This window comes from Varanus komodoensis, unplaced genomic scaffold (genome assembly GCF_004798865.1).
Source record: "Varanus komodoensis strain SLA01 unplaced genomic scaffold, ASM479886v1 scaffold4, whole genome shotgun sequence".
In the NCBI taxonomy this organism is placed as follows: domain Eukaryota; kingdom Metazoa; phylum Chordata; class Lepidosauria; order Squamata; family Varanidae; genus Varanus; species Varanus komodoensis.
The window spans coordinates 58,742,969-58,758,606 of NW_025335941.1; the positions used below are offsets into that span (position 1 = coordinate 58,742,969).

Sequence of the window (15,638 nt, forward strand, 5' to 3'; positions counted from 1 at the left end):
TGGCTTCCTGCCCCCAAATGAATTTCTCTCACGTTCCTAACTTGGGTCCACTTGGCTTCCTAGATAATATGTTAGTACCCTCATCTTGACCCGAGGCAATGGTGGAGCCAGACATGCTTTTACAGCTCCACAGTCTCCTCTGCTCCTGGAAATAGGAGAGCCACTGGAGAGCCAGTGTGGTGTCGTGGTTAAGAGCATGGGACTGGGACTCAGGCGATCTGGGTTCGAGTCCCCGCTTGGCCATGGAGCCAACTGGGTGACTTTGGGCCAGTCACAGACTCTCAGCCCAACTGACCTCACAGGGTTGTAGTTGTGAGGATAAGATGGAGGAGGAGATGTAAGCTGCCTTGAGCCCTTTGTAGGAAAAAGGCAGGATATAAATCGAAAAATAAATAAAAATACTCACTGAGACTGATCAGTTATATGAACCCATGATGGCTGGATCCATATTCTTATTAACAGTGAATAAATATGATACACAGGGTGTGTAGCAGGCATGCGATAAGGAATTGACTTTTCTGTGTAGGCAGTGGATCATCACTTACATACTTTCAGTGGAACACAGATAAGGTATTATTAATTGGAAAGCCTTGTTTTATGTCTATTGGATGCCAGAATGCCTCCTCACTAAGGGCTTCTCTATTGGCTCATTGCTAGAGATGTAATGCCACTAATCATATGTTTTGGCAATATAGTTGCCTCTTTGTGGGACGAGGTTATATTATGGATAAATTTTGCATTGGAACACTTTACTATTCACTGATGCATACATCCTTTTATATTATTTGTCTGCTTCCTGGAAGTTAATGTAGGGTCAATAGATGCCCCATATTTTGACAGGTAAAAGATGAATGTTGCAAGACTGGTAAAATAAAAGCTCACCTCCTATAATGCAACCCTTTCAACATTTGAATGGAGGGCATAATGTCACCATTCTTGAAAAGATATAAAACTGGATATAAAAAGTTTTATAAGATATAAAAAGCTCTGCCTTTGTTGAAGCCTTTGTATACCTGGTACGTTCACAACTGTCTGGTCATCTTTTTCCTTCTTTGTACTTTCATGGACTTATTTTTTTGAAATTCACAATAGGGTGTGTAAATGCGTGCATGCATTAACAATGTTCATAAATTGTACCCCTAAACACAAGGAGAAGGATAAAGCAATGAGCATGTTTCTTCGTGTTAAAAGGCGTTTATCCCATGCTCTCCTCCCCTGACATGTAAAATTAGCATCCCAAAATGCGTCTTGCCTGGTCATGGTAATGTTAAATGCACATATGTCAAAGCTTTCCCAAACTTTCTCAATTTGTCAGACTTGCTTTCATATTCAAAAGTGGGGACTTTTGCAAGTGCACAATGCCAAAGACACACATTTGCACAAATATTTCTGAAACTGGCATTCTCACACTTCAGTTTTGGGAGGAAGGTGCATTTTCATGCATCATTTAAAATCTGCATTTTTAAAAGTGCATTTTAAAAATGCACTTTTTAAAATGTAGTTTTTCCCAATCACAGCCCCACCCATGTCACTTGCAGGCAGAGATGCAAATGAGATGAAAATAACTTTGAGGAAGAATCCAAAGAACTTTGACAACCTTGAATATCATGTCTTTGCCCATCCCTAACTAGAATCCCACTGTTATTGTGCAGTACAAATAAACTACACCATCAGAAAAGAAGCAGAACAATTTGTGAACAGTTTTTAGGACAATGCAAAAGATCCGTAGCACTTGGTCCGAATCACGTTTCTGTTACATGCAACCACTCTGTGAAGATCACGTGGCTAATTTCTTCCTGCTTGTGTGTTTGCACTTAGGAAACTATGGCGAGAGTGGAATGGAAGCCTTCAAAGACATGTCGGCCAAGGAAGGCATCTGCATTGCCCATTCCTACAAGATCTACAGCAATGCTGGGGAGCAGAGCTTTGACAAGCTGTTGGAGAAGTTACGGAGCCATTTACCCAAGGCACGAGTCGTGGCATGTTTCTGCGAGGGGATGACTGTGCGAGGGCTGCTTATGGCTATGAGACGCTTGGGGCTGGCCGGAGAATTTTTGCTGCTAGGCAGGTGAGTAAATCTGCAGATAATTATGGCCTTTCTCATATGAACACAGTGCAGTATAAATCACATTCGATGCTGTTCAAACTGGAGCTGTTATCCAGTTAAACAAATCTTAGCTGATGAATTCCAGGAGGTGTAATCAAATGTGCATAGATTTTCATTTTGGATTTGTGAAGCAGGCTGGCTTAGCTTTAGGTATTGTGCACATCAGTCATTGCAAGCAGTGCCATTTGAGAAGAGGCGTTCTTTCCTGAGTATGAGTGAAAGAGAAATGCCTTCGTCTCACGTGGTAGAATCGGCTGCTTAATCAACTGGAGTAACTTGTTTGTTAATTAAGAGGTTTAAACAAGTTTAAACAACTTGACCGGGCCAAAACAGCTTAGGGCCTGGTTATCTGAAGGAGTATCTCCTTCCATATGTGCCTGCCTACCCCTTACGATCCAGGGCAGAGGGTCTTCTCTGGGGGCGCTCCCTGAAGGAGAGTAGGAGGGTGACTACCAGAGAAGGGCCTTCTCTGTGGTGGCACCCCAATTGTGGAATTCACTCCCCAGAGAGGTTCACCTGGCGCCATCACTTTATTCTTTTCCACTCCAGTCTAAAACTTATTAATTTTCCCAATGTTTTAAGATTTGGTTGTTTTAATAGGGGTTTTATTGCTGTTTGGAAATTTTATTAGGATGGTGAGTTTAATTTTATATTGCCTTATTGTTAAAGCGTCCTGAGACCATGGTAAGAGATGGTCTAGGAAAGTTCTAAATAAATAAGCAATTCCCCTGCCCCATGTTCTGTATAATCCACATGGTTCTTTGGTGGGAGTCAAAATGACATCTGAGGGCAGGGCCCTGTCCCAAGATAGGATTTGCCCAGAGAGGGCTGGCTAAAGGAGAGCCATCCATTTCTGCCCAACTCAGCCAAGTGCCACATTCCTCCTCTAAGTGATATCATTCGATAGTCCATAATTCCAGAAATGTTGAAAGCAGATGCAAACCCCTCCAGAGGTGATTCACATGTGGAAATGCCTGGGTGGGGGACCTGAGATTTCTTGCGAAAGAATGAAACTCAGATGAACACAATGCTGAAAGTGATCGTGATAAGGCTTAAAATACATTTGGCCTCATAGAGGGAGGAGTAATAATACCTCTAAAGTGATGATTGAAGTGGGGATGAAGGGAAGTTGCCATGTCCAAAGTTACCAGATTGTGAGATATTGACTTGCTCTATGTCTCTATAACCACTTGCCTTGTATCAAAGATTATGCCTGGCTTTCGTATGTTTCCAAGTGAGTGTCCACATTCATATACAAGTTTGTGTTCTGCTTGAGAGAGGTGACAGCATTTCTGGGTTTATCCAGATTTATTCCTTCCCTCTGGTGCTATAGATTCCTAATAGAGGTCTGATAGATTGGCTGATGATATTTCCTGATATTGAGAATATTGTTTCCTTCCAAGCCTGCTTTGTGAGCCTTCGGCTGGGTGTGTTTTTTGATGAGGACAAAATAGCTGATTCTTCGGAGATGATTTGCAGCTGGCACCTTTTTGTATTTTTAATGTGGTGAAAATGTGTCAAATTTGCAAGCAAAAATGAATGACTGGACTGGGCTTGATTATATGTGCAAAAAGTCTGCATTCAGCAGAGCTGGTTGGCTATTGTCAGGCAAAGACAAAATAAACATGTGGATAAATGTTTCAGAAATTCTTACAGCCCCGTGTTCATTGTACTGAAAAAATATGTCATGGAAGAGTTGACTTTTATTTTTCCTTACCACAATATGAGACAAACAACAACATTTCAAAAATTCACCCTTTTCTTTTTGCTCCCCACACAGAGAAAGATACTGATATCAAGAAGTACGTATATAAATTGTGGGTGGGAATAACTCCAGTATATGCATCATGGGAAATGTCGATCTGTGCCAGTTGATTCTAGCAGTGGTGCAATTAGGCAATTTTAGACTCTGGATTTATGGTGTGTGCATCAGGGGGCCTCTCTTGAAAAGTAATGTGCATCATTCACTTACTTCCACATCTGTGAAGCACATCCTATTCTGTTCGGGGGCCCTTCTGCTCATTCTCCTGTTTTGGGTCCCGGACTTCTGCCTCAAAGCCCTGCCCTGAAAGCAGCAATGCTCCCAGTCCTGACAGTGTTGGCTCGTCATCCTGTAATGCTTGCAAACACTTTAGTTCTACCAGTGAGTCAAGCAGTATTGCAGGTACGTAGCTAAGAGGTGATCCTATGGCCTATGGGTGGCATAGAAAATCTGGATCCGCATTCTGAGGCCAGAGAGCCAGTGCCAGCCTCAGAGCTGCAAATCCATGCTCCTGCCCCCTCCCCTCCCCTCCCCTCCCACCAGTGCAGAAGGAACTGTGCTGGCTGGCTGTCCAAGGTTAGAAAACCGACCTAGAAAAGAGGGCAAAGAGTGCCTTTTGGGGGGTGGAGGAGGGAAGGGGAGGTGAGTGGGGCCCCCAAGATCTTATATATCCTGATGGCACTCCAGTCTCCTTCCCCGCCCTCTGAAGCACCCCTGGTAGTTGGCAAAAAAAGCCACCTAACTAAAATGCAGGTCAGGTGGAGCAAGGAGGCCAGGGTTGCCTCTGCGATTCCTCGTGCACTACTCTGGATGCTCCTGAGCTTATGAACATGAAGGGCACAGCCAATATGCCCATGCCCTAAGTCACTGAGATGAAGGATGGAGACTGGAAGGGAATCCCCATCATGCACTGCATTGTAAGGATAGGCACTGCTTTTGGATCTGTGTTGCAATGCACCTGTGCGCTTGGTTGTGCAAACCACTCTGTGGCAGGAGGGCTTTGGCTTGTTCCAAAATGCACCAAAGAGCATGAACGTTTTCATGCTGCAATTGCTAACAACTTGACTGTGAGCAAGACAATGGCGAGAAAAAGGGAGACTGCCGTGGGTGTAGTCCTGGATTTAGATTTGGTCCCAACTCAGATTGCATTACCAGTGCGCACTCCATGTATGCATGTGGGGGGCGGGGGTGGGGGGGAGAGAGAGAATGAGATAGATAAACAGATTGAGAGAGAGAGAGAGAGAGAGAGAGAGAGAGAGAGAGAGAGAGAGAGAGAGAGAGAGATCCTTTCTCGCAACACATGAAGTCATCCACTCATGCATGCAGTGGATTGGCTTTTGGTTTAAAATAGGCAGTGGAAAGTGACTGTTAGGTATTCTATATGCTACCCTTTCCCAAGTTTGTGCCCTCTAGATGCTGTTGGACATCCCATGTTGTTGAAATCCCATCCCATGTTGGCTGCGGCTTGTGGGAGTTGTTTTTCAACAACTCACAACAGCACCAGGTTGAAGAGGCTGCTGTACACAAAGAGAGAACTCCTCCTCCCAATACGGACCTTTGTGTAACCAAAGGGCCCCTTCTCTGCACTCCGGCTGGTGGCCAGGCTGTTGCTCTTCATGCTACTTGCAGGTGTAACCTCCCCGCCACCACCCTCCCCCCCCTCAAAAAAAAAAAGCACTGGGGAAAGCAATCAACCAAGCAATTATGCTGCTGTCCTTGCTAAGAGGGAATCCCACCTCTAAGCCACTGTTGAAGAATTTCTTCTCCTGCCAGAGAAATGTGCTGAAATGCTTTCTGTTATCCACCCACCCACCAACAGGCAGTATGATTGCTGGAAGGCCATTTTTTGCGTAAGTCTAGCTTCAGTTCTATGTGCCCAGGTTTCGGTCCTATGGTGCAAGATGCACCTTCTCCTGTTTTCATACCTTTTGGAAGGCAGAGCTGGCTGATCTCTAGCCTCACTGGGCAGCTCACCTGGAAGCGGCTGTTTTCTGAAAGTGTAAAGCAGGGTGAGGGTGAACATCCATCTTGCTTGCGCCTTCTTCCAGCAAGATGAACAATCCCTTCTTCCCACACTCTGTCAGAGGTTTGGGGCTGCAGATCCGCAAAAAGTAGAGCAACAGAAGATTGCTGTCTCTTTGTATTAGAACAACATCACTTCAACTGGATCCTTGCTCTTTTTCACTCTTGGGGTAAAGGGACTGAAATTCTCAGACCGAAATTCCACTTCAGTAAATTTTTACATATTTGCATGGCACATTTGCTAAAGGATGCAAATGTGTGTTGAAATGTGCCAGAACCTAGAGAGGAAGAGAGGTGGCCAAGGAGGGTCTGGTTGATCTCAAGGGGAGGCATGGCCAGGACCCAGATCTTACAGTAGCCCCACTGACAACCCCTGCCCCAGAGCTGCCCTTCCTCTTTGCCATCACAGCCTCCTGTGCTGCATTCCAAGCCCACATGGCAAATGGCCATGAGTGATGGGATTTGTTCTCCATTACAACCAGAGGGCTCCGGTCCGGTGAGCAATGGTGCATATCGTGGCAAATAGGGTTGCAATTATGACATCAACTTCTTCTAGTCCCAAGGAGCTTCCTCCTTCCTTCCTTCCTTCCTTCCTTCCTTCCTTCCTTCCTTCCTTCCTTCCTCCAGTTTAGCCTCTCAACAACCCTGTGAGGTGGGTTAACCATGAGAAGCAACTGGGCCAAGGTCATCCAATGAGTGTCATTCCTGAGAGGGGATTTGTACCCAGGACTCCCAGTTCTGGGCTGATGCTTTAACCACTACACCACCCTGAACGTTGTGTTTTCCTATACACTCCATTGTTTTTATGGACACTGTGGCTTCAGGATTTCAGGATCTATTTTGCTGACGGTCCAAGGTTCAACCTAAAACTTCTCAGGCTGTAAGTCCTGGGAAGTGCCTCTTGGAATAGAGCAGAGGTGCAGAACCTCATGGGGGCATTTCAGAGAAGCTCTTGGAGGGGGGTTCCTGGAGTGGGCAGGGCTGAAACCAAAAGGAGTGGGACCAAAGGCAACAGAGACAGGCCGGGCATGAAATCCTACATCCCTGAGCTATGCGGCATGGTCTGCGGGGGTTACCAGGTAACTTCTCCAGGGCTCATGGAGCTCCATTTAAACAGGCATAGAACAACCTAGCCTTCCTTGCACCTTTCCCTAAAAGAGAAGGGTACATCTCACTCAGCATTAAACACTTTCTATTTGTTGTGGCATCTGATACTACCTTGTACGTTCAGGGTTCAGGTCTGCATAGATGAAAGACAGCGGCTGTTTAAGAGGCAAGACAGCCCCAGGGTGCCTGCAATACACCGACAACATTTGAAATGTTCAGCAAATGTTTACTTCCAATGCTCTGGTGGAATTCGATTCCATCCTGCCTGAAAAGGTGAGTTTGCTGAATTACAGCTCTGAAGTATTATCTGCTTATTTAACCTTACAATTATTTCACTTAATCGGCAGGCGTACACACTGTTGAACCTCTGCTTGCAGGATGCAGAGGTCACCAAAGCAGAGTTAACATGATCCATGGCGGGCGCCAACGAGACTCCAGGAAGCAGGTTCCTGAAACAGTTTGGCTTGCTTCTGAACACATTGCTGAAGAAAAAAGGCGGGGAGTACTAATTGAGTTAAACTAAATAAATTTTGTTCCTTGTTAGGCAGGCAAATTACACCATCCTGGAAATCAGACCTTATTAGTCACTGAGATATTTCTCATTTCATTTGACACGTAGCTTTAGTGGTGCCAGAAACAGAAGACTTCGGAATCCTTATGCCTTTAGAGATAGGCACAATTTCTGTTTGCATTTCAGGTTTTGAAAAGACTGACCCTAGAGTCTTTTCTGACATCTCTGAAGATATTTTGTTCTGAGAATATTTTGGAGAGTTGCTTTTTCTCTAGACCCCTCTGAGAAAAACAAGAGCAGTCTTGCTGGATCAGGCCCAATGTCCATCTGACCCAACACTCTGTACACATGATGGCAAACCAGCTGTCCACACAATTGCCCAGGCAGGATGGGTGCAAGACCTCCTCCTGCCCAAGCTCCTCAGCAACTGGTGCATTCAGGTGTCCCATCCCTGGTAAAGGAAGTAATACTTTGCCAGCAAGGCTAGTAGCCACTGATAGTCCCCTTCTTCATGAATCCATCCAATCCCTTTGGAAAGCCATCCCAGTTGATGGCTATCAAGACTACCTGTGGCACTTAATTCCACAGGAAAAGGGGACTGTTGCAGATTTTTCCTGAATTTTCTCCACTTGTTTTTTTGGGGGGGGGGGGGGGGGTGGGGGGAGTGCCATTTCCCAGCCACAATGAATTGGATGGAGCATTATCTTCAAAATACTATGTGACCACAGTAGGGGTATGCATTATTTTTTTAAAGGATGAAAAAATAAGTAAATGACCGAAGTGACTGAAACAAATGATTTCTAGATGAAAATCCATTGGATTCTCTTAATTTCTTAATGTTCTTATTTTTTTCCAATTAGAAGCATAGCAGAACAGCCTGGAGTGATCAGAATAAGAGCTACAGGAAGGAAAAGGAAAGAGAAGTGCATGGAGCCATTTAGGTTCCCACTGTGTACTTTCTTAAATTGTTCATGTAATGGGGACATATAATCTTGTTTATCTGATATTTAGCAAGTCTGCTTTTGGTGTATGGTTTTGCTTGTTGGTTTATTTGATTTGTTTTGTTTTTGGAGTGGTAGCAGAGACTTCATGCCAAACAGATGGAAAACATAGAAGTCAGAAGCAGCAGAAGACCAGATGGGGTCTCCCACTGAAATCAATGGCAATGCAAAATGAATATAAGTTTCAGAAACAAATATTCTACTTACAAACCAGTTGCAGAACCAAATTCTAAAATGGAATAACCAAGCCACTGCATTGTGCACTCCTATGCATCTTGAGCACAATGCAGATCACCCACTGGCTGCACCTAATACCCCACCAGAGCAGAACTACCCCTCGATAAATCTCTGCTCCACTCTAGGTGTGGTTCCATTCCATCTGAGAAATCCAGACACAGAGCATAATGTGGAGCCACAAGGATCTAGACTGGAAGGGCCATGCAGGAAAAAAGTTTCACTGTCCAGGACTGTGTAGTACATAGATTTAGGGAGGAGAAGACTATCAACAGCTGATTGTCCTGATGGCTGTGTGCTACATCCAGTATCAGACCATGTGCAAATGTACACCAGTTGCTGGGGAACATGGGTGGGTGGGACTTGTTGTCCTTACATATTACATGTGGATCCTAGAGGCAGTTGTTTGGCTGCTGGTGAGCAGAAAGCTGGACGAAAAAGAGAATGTGGGACTATCTGTCGCTGCCATTTGATAATCAAGCACCCCCCAGCCCAGGGTGCACACACCTGCACAAGCACACAAAGCCGCTTTTTTGAAATATACCACAGAATGTTCCCTTGGGATACACTTTCTGTTTAAAGGATATTTTGGTCCCATGACAACTTACTTGAAATACCCGGCAACTGCTGTGACACATTTTGTGACACTCAGCAAGTTGTAGACAATGAATGTAGCAACGAGGAACCATTTTGCAGCATAGTTTTATTGTGAAGAAGCGCTGACCAGTCATTCAGGGGGACCTCGTTTATTTATCTAGCAGATTTATATTCTGCTTTTTTTTCTTTTTCAAAGAACTCACAGTGGCTTACTTCATTTCCCTCCTTTGGCTCTCAACCTTATCCCCACCACAACAGCCCTGCGAGGCAGGTTGGGCTGAGGGCCTGTGCCTGGCCCATAGTTATCCAGTTGGCTCCATAGCTGAGTGGGGACGAGGACCCAGATCACTCAGGTCCCAGGCCTACGCTCTTAAGCACCACTCTTTTATGGATGCCCTAGGCCAGGGGTCAGCAACCTTCAACACTCAAAGAGCCATTTGGGCCCGTTTCCCACAGAAAAGAAAACACCGGGAGCCGCAAAACTCTTTTGACCTCTAAAATGAAAATAACACTGCATATTTCGTTTTTTACCTTTATGCTATGTATAAAAAAACTATAGTGTGTTGCATTTATGAAACAGATCGGGGCTGTGCTGTGCCGGCGCATGTCATAGATTGGCGGCTGTGCTGGCGCGTGTGGCAGATCGGGGGCTGTGCTGGCGTGGGTTGCAGATCAGTGCCTGTGCCGGCGTGTCTTGAGTGACGGAGCCGCAGCAGAGGGATTCAAGAGCCATGTGTGGCTCTGGAGCCGTGGGTTGCCGACCCTGCCCTAGGCTGTTGCTTGATTCGCAATTGCCATACAAGTGCCACCATTCCATATGTGGAAAGTTTTGCATGTCTCTAAATACCAGGTACTCAGATATCTGATTTATATACTGCTTCACATTTAAACATACAGCAAAAAATTAAATGGAAGAATTAAAATATCAATTAAAATATCACTCACATAAGATAATCACACTATTATTTGGGGCAGTAGAGGTCCAGAGGAAAAAACAAAACCAGAAAAGAAGGGATAGGAAATTTGGGTGAAAGCTGATTTTCCCCATTTTCCTAGAGACTGTTGGACAATGGGAATGTTAGGGAAAGGGAATATATTTTTATTTTTTTCTTACCTGTGATTTCCCCAAGCCTTCATTTATCTAGTAAAATCATGTGTCCCATATGTGTAGTAATTACCCCAAATTCTCCCTCCAATACCAAAAGAGAAAAACTGGCTTGCAAGTTTCCCAAATCCATCCAACTTGAACAAAAGCTGGTTAGCAGCCATATCTGCTGGTTGGATTCATAGAAATCCAAATCCCTTTGATCCACTGGAAATTTCTCCAAGTGTTTTTCCTCATTCAGTGACCACAATACTGCAGCCTTAAACAATGGCATTAAAGAAATGATGTAAATAACCCAAGCAGCTGCGTCATAAACAATCAGTCACTGCGCTAAGGAAATGCAGATAGATTATATCCACACCTCTTATTTTTATGGATTTATTTTTGCATGTTGATTTCCTGTCCAAGGTGCTCAAGGCAACACACATGATTCTCTGTCCCTTGGGCCACTTCACACTCACAACAACCCTGCGGGGTAGGTTGGGCTGGGAGGGAGAGAGACTAGCACAAGGTCATCCCCTGAGCATTGGGGCTGATGGGGGTTTTCACCAAGTTCTCCCAGTCTCTTTCCCTAACCATACTCTGAAAGGGAGCCAGACCAGAATCAGGACTTCTGATTTATAATGTAAGTGATGAGATTAATTTCCCTATGACCAGATTGAAATGTGTTCACAGACAGCAAACCTTTTTCTCCTTCCTCCTGACCAGCTCATGGTTTGTTATGAAGCTTTTGTGTCTCCAGAGGTTAAAGCTGAAGGTGACCGATAACGTGGGTGAAATACCAAACGGCTAAAAACCTCAATCTTCTCAGAAGGGCTCAGAGTGTGCCTTGTAAATCTTGGCAGCCAGGGACTGCTTCAGGAAGCAAAGCTGTTTATATGTGGCATTCTTCCTAAGGATAGGAGGCAAACAGCAATTTTCTGATCTTTGATCCTCTGCATTAGAAAATATCCAGTAATGACCAAATAGGCGAATTGAAAGATATTCTGATCTACAGCTGCAGTAGCTCTAACAATGGGACGGATACAAAAAATGCAGTTTTATACCCGTCTACTTGGAAATAAGCCCCATTGAGTTCAAAGGGATTTACTCAGAGGTAAATGTGTATGTAGGATTTCAGCTGGTGATCATGTTACTTCCCCCTTGAGCCTTCACGATCAAAGGGAGGTACTGAATCCATTAGAAAACCCTTGACTTACCAAGTGAAGTAAAATCTTCAGCTTCATTTTCACAGCTGTCTGCACTCCTATCCCAACCTCTGCTTCACATCACTAGTTCTATCATCCTGAACCATCTCAGAATTGCCTATTCTCTGAAATAACGCAGTTCATTCTCTGCAGGACCCCTCTGCCCAGTCCTTCAGTTTTCTCACCTTTGCTGTGCTATCCTTCTCCAAATCCCCTCTTAGTCCATGTTCCTACAACCAAAGCCATGAAACCGTATTTGCATTCATCTCGTATTAGCCTTTCCTCTCACTCCAGTGCAAGTTGGAGAGGATCTGTGGTGGAATACACACAAAAATGCATATGAAAAGAGGGAAATGTGTACAAAAATTCATATTGAGGAAATGTACATCATTACCATAATTTGAAATATTCATAATAAAATATAATAAAATAAAATAAAATCCACAGGGAAGGGACTCTGGATGCACATGTAAGACTGACATAGATTACCCAGGCAGGATCCATGTTCTTTCCTCCCTTTCTCCTCTGCCTGAAATGCTGGAGAATGGCTACCATGCAGTGTAAACCGGGGATGGAGAATTTAAGGAACTTGCCCAGTCTTCCCCTTCAGTGCCAGATCTGCCCTTCTGATGTTCCTCTTGGCATCATCCCTCCCTCCCCCTCCCCCACAGCTCCTGGCAGCTTTCTGATTCTTTTATTGTTATTATTTTGTAGTTCACCCTTCGCATTCTGAAAAGCTGAAATGCTTCCCTGAGGCTTAGCTACAGCCACCAAGTTTTTTACACTACAATGTGCTGGCACTTTGTTTGTTTCTTAACTCCACCCCTTTGCCTTGGCCCCGCCCACCACTGGGCCATGGCCCCAAGAGCTTCTCTCAAGTGGAATTTAGCCCTTGGCTCTGCACCCGCTGTTGACAATCCTGAGCCAGAGAGAATAAGGCAGACTGCTTGGGCTCCCCTTGTCTGCCTGTTCTTGTCTTTAGGAGGCTGTATAATTCTATGGATCTATATGTATTGTTCAGGCATTGGCTGTTACAACTTATGCATGAATCACTGGGACATGTATGGCAAACCCGCTCATAAACACATCTCCATGGGGTTATAAGGGCAAAGGGGAGACTATGCATCAGACATCTCACTCGTAACTGTCATAATGGGTACCCGCTGAACATTGTAATTGTGGCAACAGAAGAACGGTTTGCCCTCTTTCTTCCAACTGTAAATGCTATTATTTGTGTTGCTGAACTCAGAGAAGATTCCCTGCCTTCCACCTAGTGCTCTTTCTCCCCACAATTCATTTTATTTATTTATTTATTTATTTAATATTGTGATTTATATCCTGCCTTTTTCCTACAAAGGACTCAAGGCAGCTTACATCATCTCTCTTCCTCCATCTTATCCCCACAGCAACAGCCCTGTCAGGTAGGTTGGACTGAGAGTCTGTGACTGGCCCAAAGTCACCCAGTGGGCTCCATGGCTGAGCAGGGACTAGAACCCAGATCCTCTGAGTCCTAGCTCCATGCTCTTAACCACTACGCCACACTTTCCTAGGGCCAGCACTACAAATGGAGAACTCATTTTTGAAGGATGTTTTCAGAGGGTGTGGTTTGGAGTTTCTTCTTTGTTTGCTCTTAGAGCAGTTCATCTGCCATGCACCAATCCATGGTTTGACCAAGATTGAACTATGTGCTCATACTTACTTTTCTTCCTTCCTTTGCTCATGTATTACCAGAAGGATAGCATAGTTCATTGTTGTCAGTTTTCCACAACATCCAAGCTAGGATCCTGTAATATAAGACCCACCTGCAAACCAGGATATCAAACCATGATCAGATCCTGGTTTGTAAGCTACCCTTAAGATATGAATTTGGAAACTCTACTTAAAGCACAGTTTCCATGTTCTGGTAGCATGGGGAAGTGTCACTTAGCAAAACATAACTTCTCAAGGTTGGCTGCATTTAATAAGGAAAAAAAGTAAATAGGATGGGCATTTATCCCTCAACGCTCACACAAAAAAGGGAGATAAGAGGTTGTACATTCACATAGATTTTGCATGTCATGATTTGAATGCATAAATGAAAATTTTGGAATAAGAAATGCATTTCTTAGTGGAAGAAACTGCAACCAGGTAACCTTTATACCTTCAGAATCTTCTGTCCATGTGTTAACTGTTGATGGACAACTTCAGTGCTCTTCTTCTGTCTCTTAATTCTCAAAAGAAATTAAATCAAAGCATTTCGGATAAAGGATACCTTCCAACATAGCATGGTCTTCCAGTACCCTTTCAAATGGAGAACTATCCCCTGCAAACAAAGGATTTGTGGAAACCTTGGGAGTGAGGTGGGAGAGACGGGACACAAGGATATTTCTGCTATCATCTTTACCTCTGAACAAGTCCCTCAAACCCAGAATGAGACCTGTAAGAGTGCCACACAAGTAATGTTCATATGGGGGAAGGCTCTGTGGCATGTGAACTACATAGCCTATCAGCTGTGTGCAGTGGCATATCGAGAACAGACTGGGAAGGCACTCATTTGTTGGGGGTTACTGCTGGCGGATGAGAACATGTGGCAATGGGTTGGATTTGGCTTGGTGGGCCGCAAGTCGTTCAGTCCTCCGCAAGGGTGTGGTGTGTGAATTATGTGTGAGTCAAAGCACATGAACAGTGTTGGACATGCTAGAAGGGCATGTTTTGTTAACTGCCCAGCCTTGGGCTACTGAGTGGTATAAAAATGAAATAAATAAGTAAGGGCCACCATCTCATCATCGGGTATTTTTAAGGACTTTCCTCAGTGCATTCCGTGATCTGCAACTTTGCTTGATTTCAGCAGTTTTTTTTTTTTTTTTTAATGGTTGCTTTGGCTACAGCAAGACATTCTTTTCTTGATGCTTTACCGATCTTGAAAGGCAAACTTGAAACTAGACCCAACATGAAAGAGATTTAATAGATGGCCCATATGCTTGAAGAAGATGAAAAGCTCAGCCAGAACAACCCATAGTTCAGGTTTGGTTTAAAAGTTGTGTTTAGTTCTGGACACCACAATTTAAAATGCATGTTACAGAGGATTCTGTATAAACGCCTGATTAATCTCATTCTACAGGCTAGTAAAAAAAGCAAGACATAAGGATTGGTGCTGAGCTGAACCGATTCCAAGTAATTTTGTACATAGATTCAACAGTGTTGAAACATTCCTTCACCCACCCAGCATTCCCAGTGAAAATGTTTGCTTACATGCGCACATTACCTTCTGCCAGAATCTTGAGTATGCCCACTTGTTCCCAGTGATGTCATATACACTGCATGGTCCCTGATTAGAAAGGATTGGTTTCAGAATGGAAGCAGCAGTTATTTTGTGCATGAGTGAAGGAGAGGCCAAAAACTAAGGAAATCTGGTATGAATTTGTATACTCTAGACTTTTTTTTTTCCTAGATAAAATATCACTCCCACCAAAGTGGCTAGTTTTGACCTGGAAATAGAAATGAAAGAATACTGGACACGATTCTAGTCCAACAGATCCAGTTCCCATTTGGAAGGGACTCTTAACATAAAACTGCAGCCTGGTGGGGGCCCTCCGACTCAATGAGCTCACTTGTATAGGACGAAGCTTTGGTGGGTTTATCAGGCCAGTGGTGGGCGGTTTCTAACTGGAGCTGAGTGGCTGGGAGCTATTTTATGCCCCTGATGTAGTCTTCCCTCAGGGCATGAGCAAAACGTTAAAGTAATGTTGCTCCCACATTTCAGAATGGGTCCATTTGTTGATCAGAACTTGTCCAGGATGCTCATTGTTGTGATGGGCCTCAACTGATGTTTTCTATTCTATTTGCTATTCTGCTTGGAATTGATTGCAAACTTCAGAACCTGTGCAGTGAAGTCACACTCAGATCTCTCCCCACTAATCATCCTACCAACTACTTCCATTCCCAAAATCAATAGTTAGGTATTTTTAGCTGCCTAAAGTAATCTAAAGGGGTTACTAGGGGCATTGGGATGGATCCAGCCATCAT

The 15,638-nt window shown here is 44.2% G+C and overlaps 1 protein-coding gene across 4 annotated transcripts in view; it reads left to right on the forward strand.

Annotated features, from left to right (window-relative positions):
• The window catches only part of GRM5 (glutamate metabotropic receptor 5), a 229,363-nt gene that overhangs the window by 96,872 nt on the left and 116,853 nt on the right, over positions 1 to 15,638 (forward strand). For all 4 annotated transcript variants that reach the window (XM_044442027.1, XM_044442023.1, XM_044442025.1 and 1 more), the window contains exon 2: positions 1,819 to 2,068. In XM_044442027.1, the coding sequence (XP_044297962.1) occupies positions 1,819 to 2,068 (250 nt within the window). The remainder of the gene's footprint in view (positions 1 to 1,818; positions 2,069 to 15,638) is intronic.